Source organism: Odocoileus virginianus, chromosome 7 (genome assembly GCF_023699985.2).
Source record: "Odocoileus virginianus isolate 20LAN1187 ecotype Illinois chromosome 7, Ovbor_1.2, whole genome shotgun sequence".
In the NCBI taxonomy this organism is placed as follows: domain Eukaryota; kingdom Metazoa; phylum Chordata; class Mammalia; order Artiodactyla; family Cervidae; genus Odocoileus; species Odocoileus virginianus.
This window is the reverse complement of record NC_069680.1, coordinates 61,877,835-61,896,520: the sequence shown is the minus strand read 5'-3', so window position 1 is coordinate 61,896,520 and position 18,686 is coordinate 61,877,835. Positions and strand designations below refer to the sequence as shown.

General features: G+C 37.6%; 1 protein-coding gene across 8 annotated transcripts in view; it reads left to right on the top strand.

The window, feature by feature from the left end:
* The window catches only part of ASCC1 (activating signal cointegrator 1 complex subunit 1), a 103,087-nt gene that overhangs the window by 71,289 nt on the left and 13,112 nt on the right, over window positions 1-18,686 (top strand). For 7 of the 8 annotated variants that reach the window (XR_011488776.1, XM_070470803.1, XM_070470801.1 and 4 more), the window contains exons 8-9: window positions 1,086-1,210; window positions 5,495-5,580. Coding sequence is in view for 7 of the 8 variants with exons in the window: in XM_070470803.1 (XP_070326904.1) it covers window positions 1,086-1,210; window positions 5,495-5,580 (211 nt within the window). In the remaining variant the exon portion in view is untranslated. The remainder of the gene's footprint in view (window positions 1-1,085; window positions 1,211-5,494; window positions 5,581-18,686) is intronic. The other variant, XM_070470804.1, reaches the window with a different exon arrangement.

Sequence of the window (18,686 nt, the reverse complement as noted above, 5' to 3'; positions counted from 1 at the left end):
AGGGAGAAGTTGAAAGGAACACGGTGCTCTCTGTGCTCATGGCCAGGTGTGCTGTACTGTGATACAGACCTCCCTGTCAACTCCTGTGTTCAGAGAGAACTCCACCAGGCTCAGGGTGGACGTTCGGGCACAATATCTAAAAGCCACAGGCTGAACTTCACCATCAGATAAGTGGGTGGTCACATAAGATGGCTGTTTTCTGAATACTCTAACCAAGATCTGCTCCACCACTCCCTTGCTGAAATAATGACCCCTTCTCAGTGGCACAACTGGCAAAATTCTTCAGAATTGAAGGTGAGATAAAGAGTTTTTCAGACAAAAAGTGAAGGAGTTCATCACCATTAGACCAGCCTTATAAGAAGTGTTAAAGGGTGTTCTTTAAGCTGTTGATCAGAACACCTGAAAAAAGAGAAAAATTCTTGTGCAAGAATCGTTTCTGTTGGAGGTATTGGAATGAACAGCCATCAAGACAGAACTTATCCACTACAGAGCCCTAGTGCTTCGAGCCAGCTGGAATCCCTTTGGAACATCAGTTATGGTGCCTATGGATTTTCTTGTAGTTGTCTTCATTGGTACCGCACTTCTGCCTCTTTGATTTAGTGGCAAGGGCTGCCAGGATCTTCACAGTGCATGCTCCTTCTCAGTGAGCAAATGTCTTATTCGAGTTGTGGCAGACCTCATTTGATCCTGGCAGAAACACATCAGTCATGGTAGCTTTTGGTTCTGTGACTGGATTGACTACTAAAGCACTTTCTTTCAGGCAGCTCTCTGTTGCACCTGGCTGCTTGCACCAGATTTCCAAGATGATAAACTTCCATGTTCCTTCAAGACCATGCTTAAGCCTCCTGTGAAAACCTGGCCCCTCCAAATACAGTTGGTCACTCCCTTAACACTCACCATGATGTTCTGCGTTGTTTCCAGGTCTGTTACCCACACAAAGCTGTGCGTTTCATGATGGTGGGGACTGCAGCCTCTTCTTTGAGGGCCTTGTGCAGTAATCGGCTCAGAGCAGATGCTCTGTAAATGTTGAATTTGTTAGGGTTCAGGAGTTTACTAAGGTTTCTGTGCTTCTTCAATTTCCCCAGGCTGCAGGAATTGGTTGATCGAGTACTGGAACGTTTTCAGGCATCTGGACTAATAGTGAAAGAGTGGAATAGTGTGAAACTCCATGCTACAGTCATGAATACTCTGTTCAGGAAAGACCCCAATGGTAAGTGCTCCACAGAACCACAGTGCAGTTTGTGACCAGCAAGGTCTAATGATAACCCTGGGGTTTGAAGAGAATGGGCGATCAAAGGATCTCTAACATATCTTCTTTTTTATATCCATTATCTTGTTTTGATGAGTACAGTGGAAGTGGGCAAGGACATATTGTGCATGGGGCTATATAGCTTCTCAAATCTTATACTCTTCTTGCACATAGGGTTGCTAGATGTAGCAAGTAAAAATGCAGGATTCCTAAGTAAATTTTAGGTGGACAGTGAATAATTGTTTTAGTGTAAGTATGTCCTAAGAAATGCATGGCAGCTTTTTTTTTTTTTTTTCCCAGAAACAAGAGAAGATTAACTAATAAAAGTAAGTGTTAGAGCCGTGATTCTCAACTAGGGGCAGTTTTGTCCTCCCAGAGGACATTTGGATTCTCTGGAGACGCTTTGGTTGTCACAGTTAGGGAGATGGGAGCAGGCTACTACTGGCATCTGATGGATAGAGGTCAGGCGTGCTGCTTACCTCACTGCAATGCATGGGACAAGCCCCTCATAATGAAGAATTTTTCAGCCCTGAATGGCAGTAGCACCAAGGTTGAGAAACTTTGTGTTAATGTTTTGTTTTTTTTTTCCCCTCCTGAATCTAAAAAGCCTTCATATAAAAATGCCTTGTTTTAACCCTTTATTTGGGATAATAATCTGCATTTTAAAAAGGATTATTTTTCTTCCCATCCCCACCTGCCAAGTGAAAGCTGTCTAGCACATTGAGCATCTATTTGAACAGGACCTACAAATTCCAGTTATGTGCAGCTTCTTCTTTAAAGCCTGTTGTTCAAAATATACCACCACCAAAACCCCATATTTAGGTTTTATTACCTTTGTTAGGACTGACTTTGGTTTTAGAAAGTCTCATTGGAAGAGGACTTCATTAGGAGTCCCCATTTAGAACCCCATTTAGAACTAAATTTATAGTTTAGGACAGTTTTTGTATCCCTTTTTGCCAAAGTACATCTTTTAATTTCTCTCAGATACATACCAGAGATCTCAACTGTAAGCTGGTTTGATTAGAACCATTGTAGGACTAAGAGATACGTAGCTGTACCATTCTTAGTTGTAGTGTTACTTTTCTTTTGATGCTAGATTGTATTTTAAGGCTTTTTAAAATAAATTGTTGTCTTTAAATCTTTTCAGAGCTCTTACAACTATTTCATGCCCCATTATCACCTAACCTCTTAACATAAAAGAGTTGAATTATATAGGAATCTGTTTCTTTTAAATTGTGTGGATCCAGATGTACATTCAGTTGGCACCAGAGCTTCATATAGGAAAATATTCTGTGTTCACAGTGTTAGTTATCCTTTCCTACTGACAGATATTTTAAATGTAACAGCTTTATTGAGATATAATTCATATAATATATAATTCATCCATGTAAAGTATATAATTCAGTAATTTTTAGTATAGTGAGTTATGCAGCCTTTACCACAGTACATTTTAGAACATTTTCATCACCCCAGAAAGAAACTCTCTATAGTTACTGGCAGTAACTCCCCATTTTCCCCTTACTGTCCAGTCCTTAGCACCACCAGTCTCCTTTCTGTTCAGTGAATTTGCCTTTTCTGTATATTTCACATAAATATTGATAGAATCATGCAATATGTGATCTTCTGTGACTGGCTTCTTTCACATAGCATAATGTTTATAAGGTTCATCCAGGATATAGTGTCATTCCTTTTTATTACCAAATAATAACCCATTGTATGGACATACCACATTTTATTTATCCATTCAGCAGTTGATGGACATTTGTGTTGTTTCCACTTTTGAGCTATTATGAATAATGCTGCTGTAAAGATTTATGTGTGTATTTTTATGTTTTCATTTCTATTAAGTAAATACTTAAGAGTGAAATTGCAGAGTCATGATTAATGCAAAGTTGTAACTTTTTGAGTAACTGCCAGACTATGTTCCACAATGGCTGCACCATTTTACATTTCCACAAGCAGTACAGTAGCCCCCCCTTATCTGCAGGAGATGCGTTCCAAGGTCCCCAGTGGATACCTGAAACCGTATACCAGACATCCTATATTTTTCCTATGCATGAATACCTATGATAAAGTTTAATTCATAAATTAGGTGCAGTAAGAGATTAACTAATGGTAAAATAGAAGAATTAAACAATATGCTATAATAAAAATTACGTGAATGTTATCTATCTCTCTCAGAATTTCTTATTGTACAAATTTAATGCCTTTTTCATTTTCACTAAGCACTTACATGCACCGTGATCATAACTTTTGCAGTTTGAGGTGTGACAGCAAAACTAGTTATGATTTCTTTCTCCTTCATCCCAACTTCATTGATAGATTTGTTCTTACTGTAGATCTTAGCACACTTTAGCTAAGATTTTTTTCTTTCCTTATTAAGTCATGAACTTTCACCTTTTCACTTAAAGAAAGCACTTTATGGCATCTCTTTGGCATATCCAAATTGCTAGCATCACTATTCTTGCTTTTTGAGGCCATGAGTAAATAAAATAAGGGTGACTTGAACACAAGCAGTGCAATACCTTGGCAGTCATTATGAAAACTGAGAGAAAGGGATATGTTGGACAAAGGGATGATACTTCCTGGGTGGGATGGATCACACTGCTCAGAATGGTTCATGATTAAAAACTTAGAAATTGTTTATTTCTGGAATTTTCCATTTAATGTTTTCTGACCTTAGTTGACCATGGATAACTGAAAAGGTGGAAAGAAGAACCACGAATAAGGAGGGATGGCAGTGCATGAGGGCTTCAATTTCTCTACATCTTTACCTGCACTTATTATCTGTCTTTTTTGTTATTGCCATCATCTTGAGTGTGAAGTGGTATCTCATTGTGGTTTTGATCTACGTTCCCCTCATGGCTAATGCTATTTACTTATAAATTTTGAAGCTGTTAGTAAACATTTCAATCTCCAGATTTTATTACTGCTTTTTTAAATTGACATTTACCTAGTATGAATTTTGCTTTATAATTTAGTTTCACGTTTTCTTTTAATGGGGGGACTGTTTTTAAGTTGTGAAATATACATGGGATTGGGCTCTTTATAAGAGAATTAGTTCACATTAGAGAAGTAGTCCTATAGCTACCCAGGTGTAATTCCAATGGACTTTCTAAAATATATTATCTTCCTGGGGTTAGCTCTTTGAATATATTTTATCAGTTCTGATGTGGCAATCTCCATAGTTATATACAATAAAAGAATATACTCAAAAGTAGAAATACAGATACTTTTAAGTGTTGGTTGGTTGGCGGGAAAGAGTTGGTATTTCAGAAAATATTCTGAGAGTTAATTCTTTAAGATGTTTTGAATTTTACATATCCTGGATACTTCTCTATCTTGTATTTTCTTTTGAAAAGGCTGTTGAATAAATACATTGTCTTGCTTTTTCATAATAGTTATCCTTTCCTTTGATATCCATTTTTTTCCTGCTGCATTTGAAGGACATCTTTTGGGATAAGCAAGCTAAATTAATACAAAGAGTTAGAACACAGCTTTGATGAGGCTAAGGTCATAGATTTGCAGATTTCTGTGTAGAATGTAAGGATACCTTTGATTGCAACTGGAGAGGTTTTTCTCATTTCAGGGGAGTCCTTAAATCAACCCAAAGCATGATTATCAGCATTTTTAACTAGTTAATGAGTGAACTTTCATGTATTTTTATGTATTTGAAAATGTGTACAGCTTATAAGGAATCTTGGGTTTTAGACTGCAGGGAATCTTTGGAAATCACCCACTCTTCTAACTTTGTAAATGAGGAACTAAAGAGGCATAATTTGCCTAAGAATATGGTTTGTTATGTAGTTTATGTACATTGAGTACTTGGACAATGTTAAATGAATAAATATACACCGAATGAGTTATGACAGAGCTGAGACTAGTCTCTTGACCATAAGCTGATGTTTTTCCCTCCATGTTATGTTATTTTCCAGGCTTCCCTCATAGCTCAGTTGGTAAAGAATCTGCCTGCAATGCAGGAGGCCAGAGTTCGATCCTTGGCTTGGGAAGATCCCCTGGAGAAGGGAAAGGCTACCCACTCCAGTATTTTGGTCTGGAGAATTCTATAGACTGTACAGACCATGGACTCAAAAAGAGTCGGACACAGCGACTTTCACTTTTTCGCTGTTACATTCTAGGTAGTACATGAAGATCTTCCTAGTTATCCCTATAGAAATCCAAGAGAAAACAGACAGCTCAATAACCCAAGCTTCTGTTCTAACACTGTCTTTGAAATATTTACAGCTGAAGGCAGGTACAACCTCTACACAGTGGATGGCAAATATATCTTCAAAGAAAGAGAATCATTTGATGGCCGAAACATTTTAAAGGTCAGTACAAATCTGAGTGAATTGAAAATCCTTTGGCATATGTCCTAAAATAAGGGAGGGCAATAAGTTTTCCTTTTAACAGTAAAGTATATTTTTCTTATACTTCCCATGAGGATTATTGACTGAAAGGACTGTTAAATTTTTTTTCGTAGTCCTAAATGAAAAATCTTTTTGACTTGTTAAGGCTGTTGGTGTCTCTTAGAGTACTTAAAGTTGATGATTTAAGAAACAACTATACTATTTGGATCCATAGGAATAAGTTGATTTTAACCTTGTGAGTCTTACTTTGTATTTTACCCTTGAAGGACTGAGTGTGCATTTTTTTTAAGTGAAGAGTTGTCTTGTTCTAGTAGATTTTTCTCTTCACCCACAGAGTCACTCTCCAAAATTCCTGTGTAAATCTATTTTTACTCAGGAACAGCCCATGTGCTAAAAAGTAGGTGGTCCATTTCTGACTGTTGAGGATTTGCTTCTGAGTGTTAAATTAACCTATGAAATTTAAATGAAAAGTGTTCTTCAGGATTGCATTATCTTTCTCCCACAGACCACATTCTGTAACATCCACAGTTTATGCCCTCTCTGTCAGGTTAACATGCCATTGTGCCTCTGGGAAAAGGGAAACATAAGCTGATACCAAAGGAAAGGTTTTTGATTTCTTCATTTTACTTGTTCTATAATGGTTTGGGTCATGTATTTTCAAGGCCATGGGTGTTTTTTTGAGTTGGGAGGGAGAGGATGTAAATAGTAAAACTTCAGAGCAAGCTCTAGCTTTAGCAATGTTTTTCTTTTTCCTCCATTCCTTTATCTTGTCACTTGACAGATTTCTTGCCAAATGCCTAATGTGACCCCATTGCTTCTAATTAATGACATCACTCTTCAGCAGCTGCAAGCCTCTCATTGCAGAGCCTAGCAGAGCAATGGCAGCATTCTCTTTAGGCAGGCATTCCAGCTCTCACATTACAGAGCTTTGTTGATTCTTTCTTTTCCTTGATACCTTTCCTCTTTGAATAGTTTTATTTTCAAAGTAGCTCTGGTAGCTTCAGTTTGAGTGGCAAGTTGCTAATGAATTCAGTTGCAGTTAGCTTTTTTCCCAGGCCACAGCTTTATTGTGATATGAATCTCTTTCCTCCTCTAGCTCATTTTCTGAGGCTTTTAAAATAATAGCATTAATTATTTTGCTTTTTTTGGTTACTGTTAATTTGATAAAGAAAGAAGCTGATGAATGGGGAAAGAAATCTGTTGGAATGACTCAAGCCAACTTGGTTCCTTTGGAATTAGAATTAAGCCCCAAAGGTATATTGATGCAAGTTGAGGGTGAGGTGCTTTAACATCTGTAAGAAGGAGGTAAGCACAGGTAGCCTGAGAAGTGCCTGTATGAACAGGATCTATTGTTGGGTATTTAACTTCTCTCATTCTGGGAAGTCAGTTTTCCATTTAAAGATGCTTGACTTGGAAATTTTTCTAACCCACCCCAATGATAACATGGACATAGCTCCCTCTAGTGTTGACAAAGCTTGCTGTAATAGTTGTACCCTTAGTGTTTAATGCCTAATTGGAGTTTTAGAACTGGGCCCAGCTAGGTTCTTGCAAACTATTTAGTCCAGTTCCTCATTTTACTCTCTAAGGGTGCAAGATCCAATATGGTTAAAGTGACTTGCAGGTTACTGCTAGATAGTAGCAGAGTTTGAATCAGAAAAAAAAGATTTAAAACTCACAAATTAGCTTTTCTATCTTCTTCATAAAGATGCTCAGTGTTTAGGCAGAGATCAGTAGATACTTGAAATTGGGCCTCTCTGTTTGAAATATGATAATACCTGACTGGACATAAATGTTGGGGCAGTGGGTGTGCCAGTTAGTATAAAACTGGCTAATTAACAATTAGACTTTTGAGGTGTATGTAATACTAGCACCAACAGAAATATTGACTGTGTGCTATCTGTCAGACCATGTGCTCTGCAGATAAAACAGCCATTATGATACATTCCCTACCTTCCAGGAGCTTCCTATCTGAGAGATACAGCAGATTAATAGGTAAGTACAGTATAAAATGATGGGAGCAGATTATGAGATGAGGAAGAGAAGTACCTTTGAACACAGGTAGTTGTAACAAAATATCTTTTGATAGAATTTCCAATGTATTACTTTTTAATCATTAGTTCCAGAAAATATAATATTTCACTTCTATTTAATCAAAGGAATTAACTTTTCTTTGAGAATAAAGATAAAATGTAACATCTAACACTAATTCCTCAGACATATAAGAGTAATAGCTATATTTATAAAGTAGCTATAGCAGCACACTTTTTTGGAATTACAAATCTTTCTCAATTAGAATATGAAAACACATGGCCCCTGAATCCCTTGCAAAAAAAAAACAAGCAAGAGATTTAAAAAACCAGTGGATTATATATGTAGTTTTTATAACAGATATAATTATTATGTTCAGAAAGGGAAAAAAAAATCACTTTCACTAACAAAATAGGAACTGACTTGGAGTAAACAGAAAGGTTAACTGCATTGGTTGTTAAGGAGCCCAAGTATATGTGTGTAGCATATTAACAGCTACACAGGTCAAGGATCAGGAATGCTGGTGATGGGAAGCAGCCTTGGAAAAAAATCAACTTCATCTACTATTCAAAGAGAAACAAAACGAGAATGCAAGTCATTGCTCATTGCTGTAAGAATTTAATGAGTAACAGCCAATTGCTATTCTACTCCATGAAGAGAATTGGTCCTTTTGACTCAGTGTAATATTATGTGTTCTGGATGCCTTAATAAGGGAAAAAAAAAAAGATCTCCAATGACTTTTGGAGGTAGAAACCATGTTTTTCTTTTGTATAGCTCTTTTGAGAATTTTTGCAGCTGTTATAGACTAGTATCTGATTATTCCTAGTTAAAATAAGAATTTTATTATTCTAAGAAGGACTTTGAAAGAAGAACTGACAACTAGAGAATCATTCCCTTGTGTTTTTCAAACCAGAAAAGGATTGTATTTAGTAATGGTAGTTTTTTATGAAAGACTGACAGATAGCTCTGAAAGGAGGATGCACATGCGAGTGAAGACGACCTCGGCCTCATTAATAGGATAGTGTCCTGTCAGAGTTTCCATTTCTCATCTAAGAGATAGGAGCAAAGATGTGGTTTGTTTATCTGTAATGCAGTGATAAGCTTGTAAATGGAGGAATCATGCTGACCTAAAAACATTCTGCCAGGAAATAACTGCTCCCTCACTAGCTAGAAGTAGGATGGTCATTGACTGCCAGCTTCTGGAGGGAGAAGTGGTCTTAATGGCAGTCTTTTTGGGGGACCTATGAAATGCCCTTATGCAATTGAATCAGTATTCCAAGACTGTCCTCTCAGCAGATTGAATAGGGGTGCAGAAGTAATTGTTTAAAAGCATAGCTTCTAACTGCAGGGTGAAGAGAAGACATTAGAGCCCTAGGTTGTACTCTCCACAGATGATTTGGTACAAATAAAGCCACAGTAATATATTTGGGAAGGAATAGAAAGTGCTGGAGAAGGAAATGGCAACCCACTCCAGTATTCTTGCCTGGAGAGGAGCCTGCTGGGCTGCTGTCCATGGGGTCGTACAGAGTCGGACACTACTGAAGCGACTTAGCAGCAGCAGCAGAAAGTAGGTCCAAAAGCAAAGGACAAAAGTGCCATTTCTTTAGATACTTAAAAATCCTGGAGCATATAAACCAAGTAAAAAGCACATATGTTTCCACTTTATATATAAGAATATTTAAATTTAGAGAAAGAGGGAATTGGCAGTATTTTACTATATTAATATTTAATAGTACTTTACCTGAGAATATGTTTTAAATCTAGCTATCTACATTCAGAGTTTTCTTGAAAGATGTAAATAAGAGTGACTCAAGTATTTCATTCAGTTTTGCTCTTTTTCCATCTCTGGCTCTTAAAGTATTTAAGAGGACAGTAGAATGAATGCATTTAAATGAGAGCTTCATTTAGTTTTTTTACTTAGGGAAGTTTCTATAAGGAAGATGTTTAAAAATGCATGCTATTTATTCTCTTGGTAAAAGTGCATAAACATATATGTACTTTTAAACAAATAATCATTAAGTGAACAATGTAACTACTACCAAGGTCAAAAAGCAGAATGTGTCCCACATGCCCCTCCCTGGCCAATTCTGTGGTCTGTTTGTCCTAAGGTAACAAAGGCACAATTAAGTTCCTAAATACTGTTCCTGAAGAGGTTTGTTTTCAGTGATTACTTTGTTTCGGAGTATTAGAAGAATATTGACAAGAGGAATTCAATTTTATTCTTTCAAGGGAAGAGAGATTAGATTGAGAACTCGGTCATGATTTTTTTAAGAATATATTAATGACTACAAAGGAAAACAAGCATTTAGAAAGTATGTTATTTCTGAGGAAGAAAAAATACTGTGTTTTTTATTATCCAATTCAGTACTAAGCCATATTACATACTGTTCTTAAAAATTACTTCTTAGTCTTGTGGTTCTTCTTTAGAACTTTTCCCTCAAACTTAACCTTTTTCAGAAATCTTGTCCTTGAAAATCTATCACTAAATGTTTTATTACACTATTATATCAGTATTAATAACAGCAAATTGAATTTAGAAAGAAGTTGCTATCTCTCATTACCACCACAGCTATGGTGTCATTTTTGCTATCTGATATTTCTGTGACTTGAAATTTTAATTTTATTTAAGTAAAATCACTATGCAGATGCCACCTTCTCTTTAAGCTGTTCATGCTTATACACTGTAGACACTTACTAAATTCACTGTGCTTGAACATACTAATATTTTTTAATAGCTTTTATCCATAGCGTTGAAAGCAATCACATCATTCTTGACAATCATGTAAAATAGGCAGCTTATTAGAGGAACAAGTGTACAACTTTCGGAAGAATTTCACTTGGAAAATAAAAACAAGATGCTGTGAAAAAGGTTTCTGTCAGAAGAGAGTTAATAGAAATAACATATATATCCATATATGTATGTATTCAGTTAAGGTTTAGAAAATAATGTCAAGGAAATCTCTGACAATATGGAGAGAGATAGAAAATATGAGGGGAAAAAAATCTGACGAAGAGGATCCTCAAACAGTGCAAAAATTAACTGTTAGGATTCTTAAGGGGAGAGAATAGACCTTGGAGTCTTGAAGTTGGATGAAATAGGCTCAGGACTGGTAGTGTTTCCAGGGACTTGGCAATGTAAAGAAAAAAAAAACTCACTGGAAGAAAGTCCCATCACTTTCTGCCTAAAAATATTCTTCCAAAGAATTTTTGCCCCCCAAATGGCCAACACACAAATAACTAGACATATGAGAAAATTACCCACCATGAGCAAACAGACATCCAGAACTCATAGACATGAAATACTAGAATTATCACCAGACTTTGGCTAAAAGTAACTTTTTTCTAATCAGGTAACTGGAAACTATTGCAAAGAAAAAGTGATGTAGCAGTTTTGGAAAAGAACCAAGTGGAAATACTAGAACCGTGAAATGCTAGAACTATGATACTAGAACTATGAAGCTGTGTAAGTGAACTTAAGAGCTCAGTGGATGGATTTAGCAGCAAATTAGATACGGCTGCAGAGCAAAATAGTGACCTAGAAATTATATCAGAAAATATGATCCAGCATGTTAACATTTGCAGAGAGGAAAAGTAAAAATTACAGATAAGAGAAAAAGAGGCATATAGGAGAGAATGAGAAGGTCTAACACACATTTAATTTGAATCCCAGAAGGAGAGGAGAGAGAGAATGGGCCAAAGCTGATGAAAGACATCAACCTACAAATTAAAGAAGCCAAGTGAATTCCAGTTTTGTTGAGTGAGCTTATATTGCACTTTTCTTCCCTACAACTTGTGACTGAATCATGGACAACATTAACTAAACTATTTAGACCCCAACACTTTTTAAATTGAACGTCCAGAATTCATTGGCAGTATCCACATTACAAAGGACAAAAACCAGGAAGTCAACAGAAGAATGCTTTGATTTAAGTTATTTTAAAAACAAAAACAAAAACGGATAAAAGGTATCCAGGAATTCTTTTTACAGTTTTTGTAGCTTTCTGCAAGACTGAAACTTCATCAACATACAAAATTTTTTAAACTAAAAAAAAAAGCAAGGAAAGACAGAAGGGAAATAGGACATTACCATTTGTTATAGATATGTTATTTTTTTTTTAAAGAAAACTTGTTGGAAGTTTTTCCTGTGTTTTGTTCTAGCAGTTAGGATAGATGCAACTTTTATTAATTCTTGATCTTACCATAAAATTTGGCCCATTTGATTTCAAAGGGTATTAGAATTTAATATAGGAAACAACTTCCTGATTAGGATGTTTCATATTGAGCAAGCTACTAATAAGGTAGTGAAAGTGAAAGATGCAACTTTCACTAAAATGTTTTTTGTTTGTTTTCTTTAAGAAAATAGTGTATATCTCTATAAAGCCATTCTTCCCACCAGCATCCCTTTCAGGCTATTCCCTGTTTAATTCCATGAAACCTATCTGTCAGCTCTTTATCGTTACACTGCAACAGCAGGATAAAAAAGTCACCAACAGCCCGCATTTGTCCCGTGCCTTGACCTACTTTTATTTTTTCCCAGTAACCACGTTGAGAGTTTTAAACCCTTTTCTCTTTCAAATGTTCTCTTCTCTTGGCTTCCCTGGCAATTGGTTCTGCTGGTTTTTTCCCTTTTTCTGGATCTGCTTTTTTTTTTTTTTTAAATTCATTAGTTCCTGAAGTTTTGTCCTTATCTCTCTTTTTCTCTTACTGCAGTCTCGTTCTACCCAAATCCTACTCATTCTTCAAAGTCCCGTCCAGATGTCACCTCCCGTACAGTGGTGAGGACCATCGCGGTCGGCGCCTTCCCTCCACCCCTTCCTTTGTGCCGAGACTGGTCAGTGTTTGGCCATGTCTCTTGTGCTGGCAAGCATTCAGGAAGCTAAAACTGTTTTCTAGAGAGATCAGAAGCCTATAAATTTCTGTTGATTTTTCTTTTCAAAAAAGAAAAAGGTTTTGTTTGATGAAGGAAGTGTTTTTTGCCCCATACTTGAAATTGTAAACTCTCAGGAGTCAGCAAGCTATGGTCTAAGGACCAAATTTGGCCTGTTACCTGTTTTGTTATGTGGCCCTCAAACTATGAATAGTGTTTCTATTTTTTTAATGGTTGAAAAAAATTAAAAGAATAATATTTCATGACATGTAAAAATTTTATGAAATTCTAATATCAGGGTCTCTAAGTAAAATTTTATTGGAGCACAGCAATCTTCCTTTATTTATCCACTGACTGCATTTGTGCCACAGTGCCATAGTTAAGTAGTTGTGATGACAGAGTATGGCTATTTAATCCTTTGTATATGTGTTTATACATGTATGGGACTTCCCAGGTGCTAAAGAATCTGCCTGTAATGCAGAGACTTGGATTTGATCCCTGGATCTGGAAGATCCCCTGGAGAAGGAAGTAGCAACCCACTCTAGTATTCTTGCCTGGGAAGTCCCATGGACTGAGGAGTCTGGGGGGGCTACATACAGTCCATGGGGTTGCAAAAAGAGTCAGACATGACTTAGCGAGTAAACAACAACAGCATCTTGATCCTTTATGGAAAAAGTTTGCTGACCCCTGTCTTAAAGATTAGTATTTAGTTTACATTTTTTTTTTTAAAATTTCACCCAGTGTCCTTTCTGCTTTATGATTAGATATGCTCATATTTAATAGACCCTCAAGATACATTATTTATGTCATAAGTATTTAATTAATAGCAGTCAATCCTATTGCATTTTTGTTAACTCTTTTCTAGCAAATATTTTTTAAAAATTAGTTTACTAAATTCCAGAAAAGAGAGCCCAGAGTCAAATATACCTATAACTCATACCTCACAATCCTCTGTTGATAAGTTTATTTTTCAATTAAATTTGATTGTAATTTTATTACTTCACATCAGAAGAGTTCAGCTGATATGAATAATATTGAGTTTGAATTTACACTTAAATTTCTTTTATTTCAAAATACATCCAAAATTAGTCTTGTGTTTCTCTGTGAAAGTGAAAAAGTGAAAGTATTAGTCACTCAGTCGTGTCCAACTCTTTGCGACCCCATGTACTGTAGCCCACCAGGCTCCTCTGTCCATGGAATTTTCCAGGCAGGAACACTGGAGTGGGTAGCCATTCCCTTCTGCAGGGGGTTTTTCTGGCCCGGGGGTGGAGCCCGGGCCGCCCGAATTGCAGGCAGGTTGTCTAGTGCCCGAGCCACCAGGGAAGCCCATGGTGTACCCTGACCCTAACCCTACACTGATTGACTTGAAGCATGAACATGATTTCTTTTGCATTTTCATTTATGCCTTATTGCAGAGAGAGTGTATTAATAAAAAGTATTGAATGAAAAATAAATGCCAGTGAACTTTTAAGTAAATCATATTACTAGCATGACTATCAGAAAAACGTGACATATAGGAAGGTGTGATAAGACACCTTGCCAAAATATGGCCGCTCTTGCTTTGCTGTGTTAGTGATTGTGGCTCAGCCTTCATTCTTGATGATTACAGAATGAAACTTAAGCAAATGGGAGATATAAGAAATCATTAGGGGCTTTTCATATTTTGCTAGTAATAGAAATAATGTATTTTATGTTAAAAATCTAAAAGACTTCTGCTTGGAGCATCAGGTATATAGGGAAAAGTACAGTCTGAAGCACTTTAATTTGGTTTGGTACATTTCTTGTTTTAGATTATTGGGTTGGGGTAGGGGGACAATTCAAATCCAAGTAGGATTTCACCAAAACGTATCCTCTGAGTTTGCTTCATGTGTCACTTTGCCTGGAAAGTGAAGTCTTAAAACACTAATGAGGGCATCCAAAAATATGACTGTCAGTGAGGCAAAACCATTGTTAAAATGAAACTGGAAAACAAGCTGTTAGCTGGTTTTTGACAGAGCTAACATCCATCCTAGAAAGACGCACCCTCCCTGGTCTGTTGCTGTCTGTTTATACAAGATGCTTTTTCCTCCCTTCACTCTCTTTTGAATTTCTGTTTATTGGCTGTTCATCTTTGCAGTGGTTCTGGGATACTTCATGCCTTGCCTTGGCTCAGGCAGGGAATGACAGGTTTGGAAAGCCTAACCTATAAGGAATAGGAAAAGACAATGAAAGTAGAAAGTAATTATGTGGTTAAAATTACTTTTCTTAAAATCATTTCTGTTTTTTATCAGAATGAAAAATATTTTATTGAATCCCTCCTCATGGATTGACTCCCTCCTCCTTAGCAAAACACTAAGCTACTGTTTGCTGTGTTTCTGGGAGATGGGGACAGATATTCAGTTGGTCTCTCTGATCCCATTGCTGTGAACTCTTTGAACAGTGTACTTTTTATTATTGTGGGAAATATTCATCTCTATATATTCATTTCTAGGGGTCTAGTATAAAATTTTGGGTGTACTTCACAAATGAAGGGAGTTAGGTTATGATTCACTTGGATCCATTGAGTTTTGTCGGTTTTTTTAGTTGTGGTAAAATATAAATAAGATTCACCATGTTAACCACTTTAGGTATATAATTCAGTGGCATTAATAACCCCATCACATTGTCGTATAACCATCACTACCATCTAGCTTCGGAACTGGATCATCCCAAGTTGAAACTCTATACCCATTAAACAGTAACTTTATTCTCCCCCTCCACCCTTAGCACTCATTATTCTGCTTTCTGTCTCTGTGAATTTGGCTCCTATATGTACTGCATATGAGTGGAATTATACAATATTTTCCTTGTTTCTGGTTTGTTTCAATCCTATAATATTTCCAAGTTTCATCCACGTTGTAGCATGTATCAGGATCTAGTTTCTTTTTAAGACTGACTAATATTCCAGTGAACTGAACTGAACTGAATATTCTACTGTATGTTTACCTGCCTATATAATATTCCATTGTGTGCATTATATGGGCATGTGTTATATATTCCATTGTGGTTTTTTAGCTACAGTATAAACACACCACAAAGAATCTGATGCTGGGAAAGATTAAAGGCAAAAGGAGAAGAGGGCAGCAGAGGATGAGATGGTTAGTTATTAATAGCATCACCAACTCAATGGATATAAATTTGTGCAAACTCTGGGATATAGTGGAGGACAGAGGAGCCTGGTGTGCTACAGTTCATGGGGTCTCAAAGAGTCGGACACAACTTGGCAACTGAACCACAAGAAGCCAGTATAAATCTGTACCTAGAGACAGTGACAGGGCACTGTCTTTTTTGAGCCAGCCTATTGTTTACAGACCAAGCCAAATGAAACCATGTTAGATTAGGTGGCTTGGTGCCAGCAAGTGTCTAAGTGTTACTCAAAATGTTGGAGGACATCATGGGAAGAGATAAAGAAACGAGAGTGAAGTTCATGCTGCCATGAAACTGTGATGGTTTCTTAAGAAATAATGTCCTCTTTCCCATATCTCAGTGATGAAGCAATTTTAGAATTAAAGCTCATAGGTGAACATTATTATTACAAAATAAAGGTAGAAAAACAAAATATAAATCATTCAGAACTCTAGTTCAAAGTTTGTTCTCTCAGTTGTAAGTTAAAACATTGATACCAAAAAAAAAAAATTGATACCAGTTCCTTAAATTGTGGAGATCTTGCAACTCCTGAAGTGTGTCGGTGGGGTGGGAAGGCCTTTCCCAAGGCCTTTTGCTTATTTGGCGTTTAGCCCACACCTTTGCAGAAGGGAAGGAGGCCATCTGGACTGGATTACAGATAAGAGTGTGTCATAGTAGATAATGTTGCATTGGTGCTACTGAAAGCAGGTTTCCTATGGTCCTGACAGAGGACAGAATATTTCATGTTTTGTTGTCTAATAAGATGATTTAGTTGAAAATCTAAGGTAACATGTGGCAACCTCTCTCACATCTTCCAAGGAAGCATTTCAAACCCAGCTATTTTTTGGACAGCTCTTATTTATATATATATACTCTTGCCAGTGCCTGATGTTGCCAAGGGGCCTCTGATTTGCTCTTTAAACTTTTCTGATTGCTGTCCTCCCGTTGGAAAAGTTGGAGTGGAGGTAGCTGCACCTGATGACCTTTTCTCCCATCTCATTGTTCTTTTTCCGACTTTGTCACTTGACACAATAGTCAGCATCTTTGTGCCCTGCCAGCTAAAGCCACTTGCCTAGAGAACCCCCAGTCTGAGCAGAAATCATCTCTGCCCCTTTCTGCTAACTGGCACTTCCTTTCTCCTGTATGATATGTATGATACAAAATCAAACACTTACCTCCTGTTGCTATTGTTTGAGGGACAGTTATGAGTAATCCCTGAGGGAAGATGACCAAGCTGAAAGTAAGAGTGGTAACATATTTGAATGAGCATTAGGCGGCCACCTTCTGAGGGAAGGAATTTATCTGTGGAAACAAGCTAGATTCTGAAAGGGCATCTGCCCTTAGGGTTGGTGGGCACCGGCTTATGGCGTTGAAGAGTTCCTGCTCGCCAGCAGCCACCTGGGGCAGTTTTGCCCTGAAGAAGCAATAATATCCATGCCTGAAGGCAAGGCTTTCTCTGGAAGTAATTTTCAGCAAACTGACTCCCAGCAGCCTCTCTCTGATGCTAATTCTGCATGCTGCTGTGGAAACCAGAGCGTGCTGGTGTGTGCTGAGATGAGTTCGGGTTCTTCAGCCATGTCAGCACAGCCTCTTCTCTCTTCCTGCCTCCTACCTCCACCCCACATTTTTTTTTTCTTGCTACTTTTAAAAACCGAAAAGGGAAGGGAGGGGAGGGGAAGTCCCTTGGCATTTTGAGTATTGAGGTGCTCAGCAGAACAGCCTGGCATTCTGTTTGTCTAGAATGGTTTTAATTCACTCTCTTAATAGGTCATTTGACCTTACCAGCTGAGTCTTAAACTTGATAATCCTCACGTCAGCAGTGAGGCCCAGGCCACACATCCAAAAGTGCAACCCTGCGAAATTATTTGAAGGAGGTTTTAAAGCCTTCATTCCTTGGCTGTTTGTCTGGCTTCTGCCTGGCGGCTCCTCAGGTCAGGCTCCTCATAACATTCCTCATGCTCACTGCAGCCAAGACAGGCACATGGTTTGGGAGAGCAGAATCAGTGAGGGAAGTTGATGTTCCTATTCTGTGTGCACAGCCTGATGACATTCCCATGTCATTGAAGTCAGTGGAGATGAGACTTCGGCTCTGGTGACATGCAAGCTTTTTGGTACTCATGTAATGGAGGTGCCCAAAGCAGGAGTGATGTGCTGATAGGTTGGAAAATCGTGGCTGAGTCCTCTGATTACCGAGGTAGTTGACGATAAGGATTACTTCTCACGCAGACTGGCCTTGACTTGTTCCTTGGCTCTGAGGTGCCCCTGGCCTTCTGGAAATACATTATGTCCCATTTTTATTGGCTATTATTAGCTGTTATTATTGGCTGTCTCACCACTGATTACTGCATTCTCAGATTTCAGATTAGATGTGGTTTCTGAGATGGAGTTGGGGCTATATTTGGAGAAGACTGGGAGAGTAGCCACCTAGTAGCCACGTTGGCTTTTATTCTGAAGTAGATGTTTCTGCTCCATTCTTTAAAAATATTACAGCCCCATGAGGCCAGTTGATGACTGCAGAGACTGTAAGCTATGAGTTCCTACTTGACTTTTCTTATTTTTTTTAAGGAAGCTGCTTTTTGTCCTATGATGATGCATTGGAGGTTTTAGTTGGTGAGTGACAATAGTAGAGCTCAAAATACCGTCTGATAATTTATCTTCCTGTAACTGCAGAATATTCTTGTAAGGTGTTGTCCCTGTGTAAAGATGGAAAAATTGAGGGAGAGACTAGTAGCTGTGTGGTTATTGACAGGAAAGCACTGAAATCTCATTTGCCCTAAGAACTGTTTTGATTTCTCTCTTCAATAAAAAATAAGTTTCTATCTTTGATTTCCAGGTGAAGTTGTGTATGTTTGTGTGTGTTTGGAGGGACATGGCTTACCTCAGTGTGAATAGACTCCATTGTATTCTTCCATGAAGATTTAGAAAGAATCCATGTGAGTGCAGCCTATATGAATATTTTTTATGTGGATGGAAGGTGTTTTGAACCTGAGGTGTCGGATCATCATTTTCCTTCTTGTCTCTTTGCATC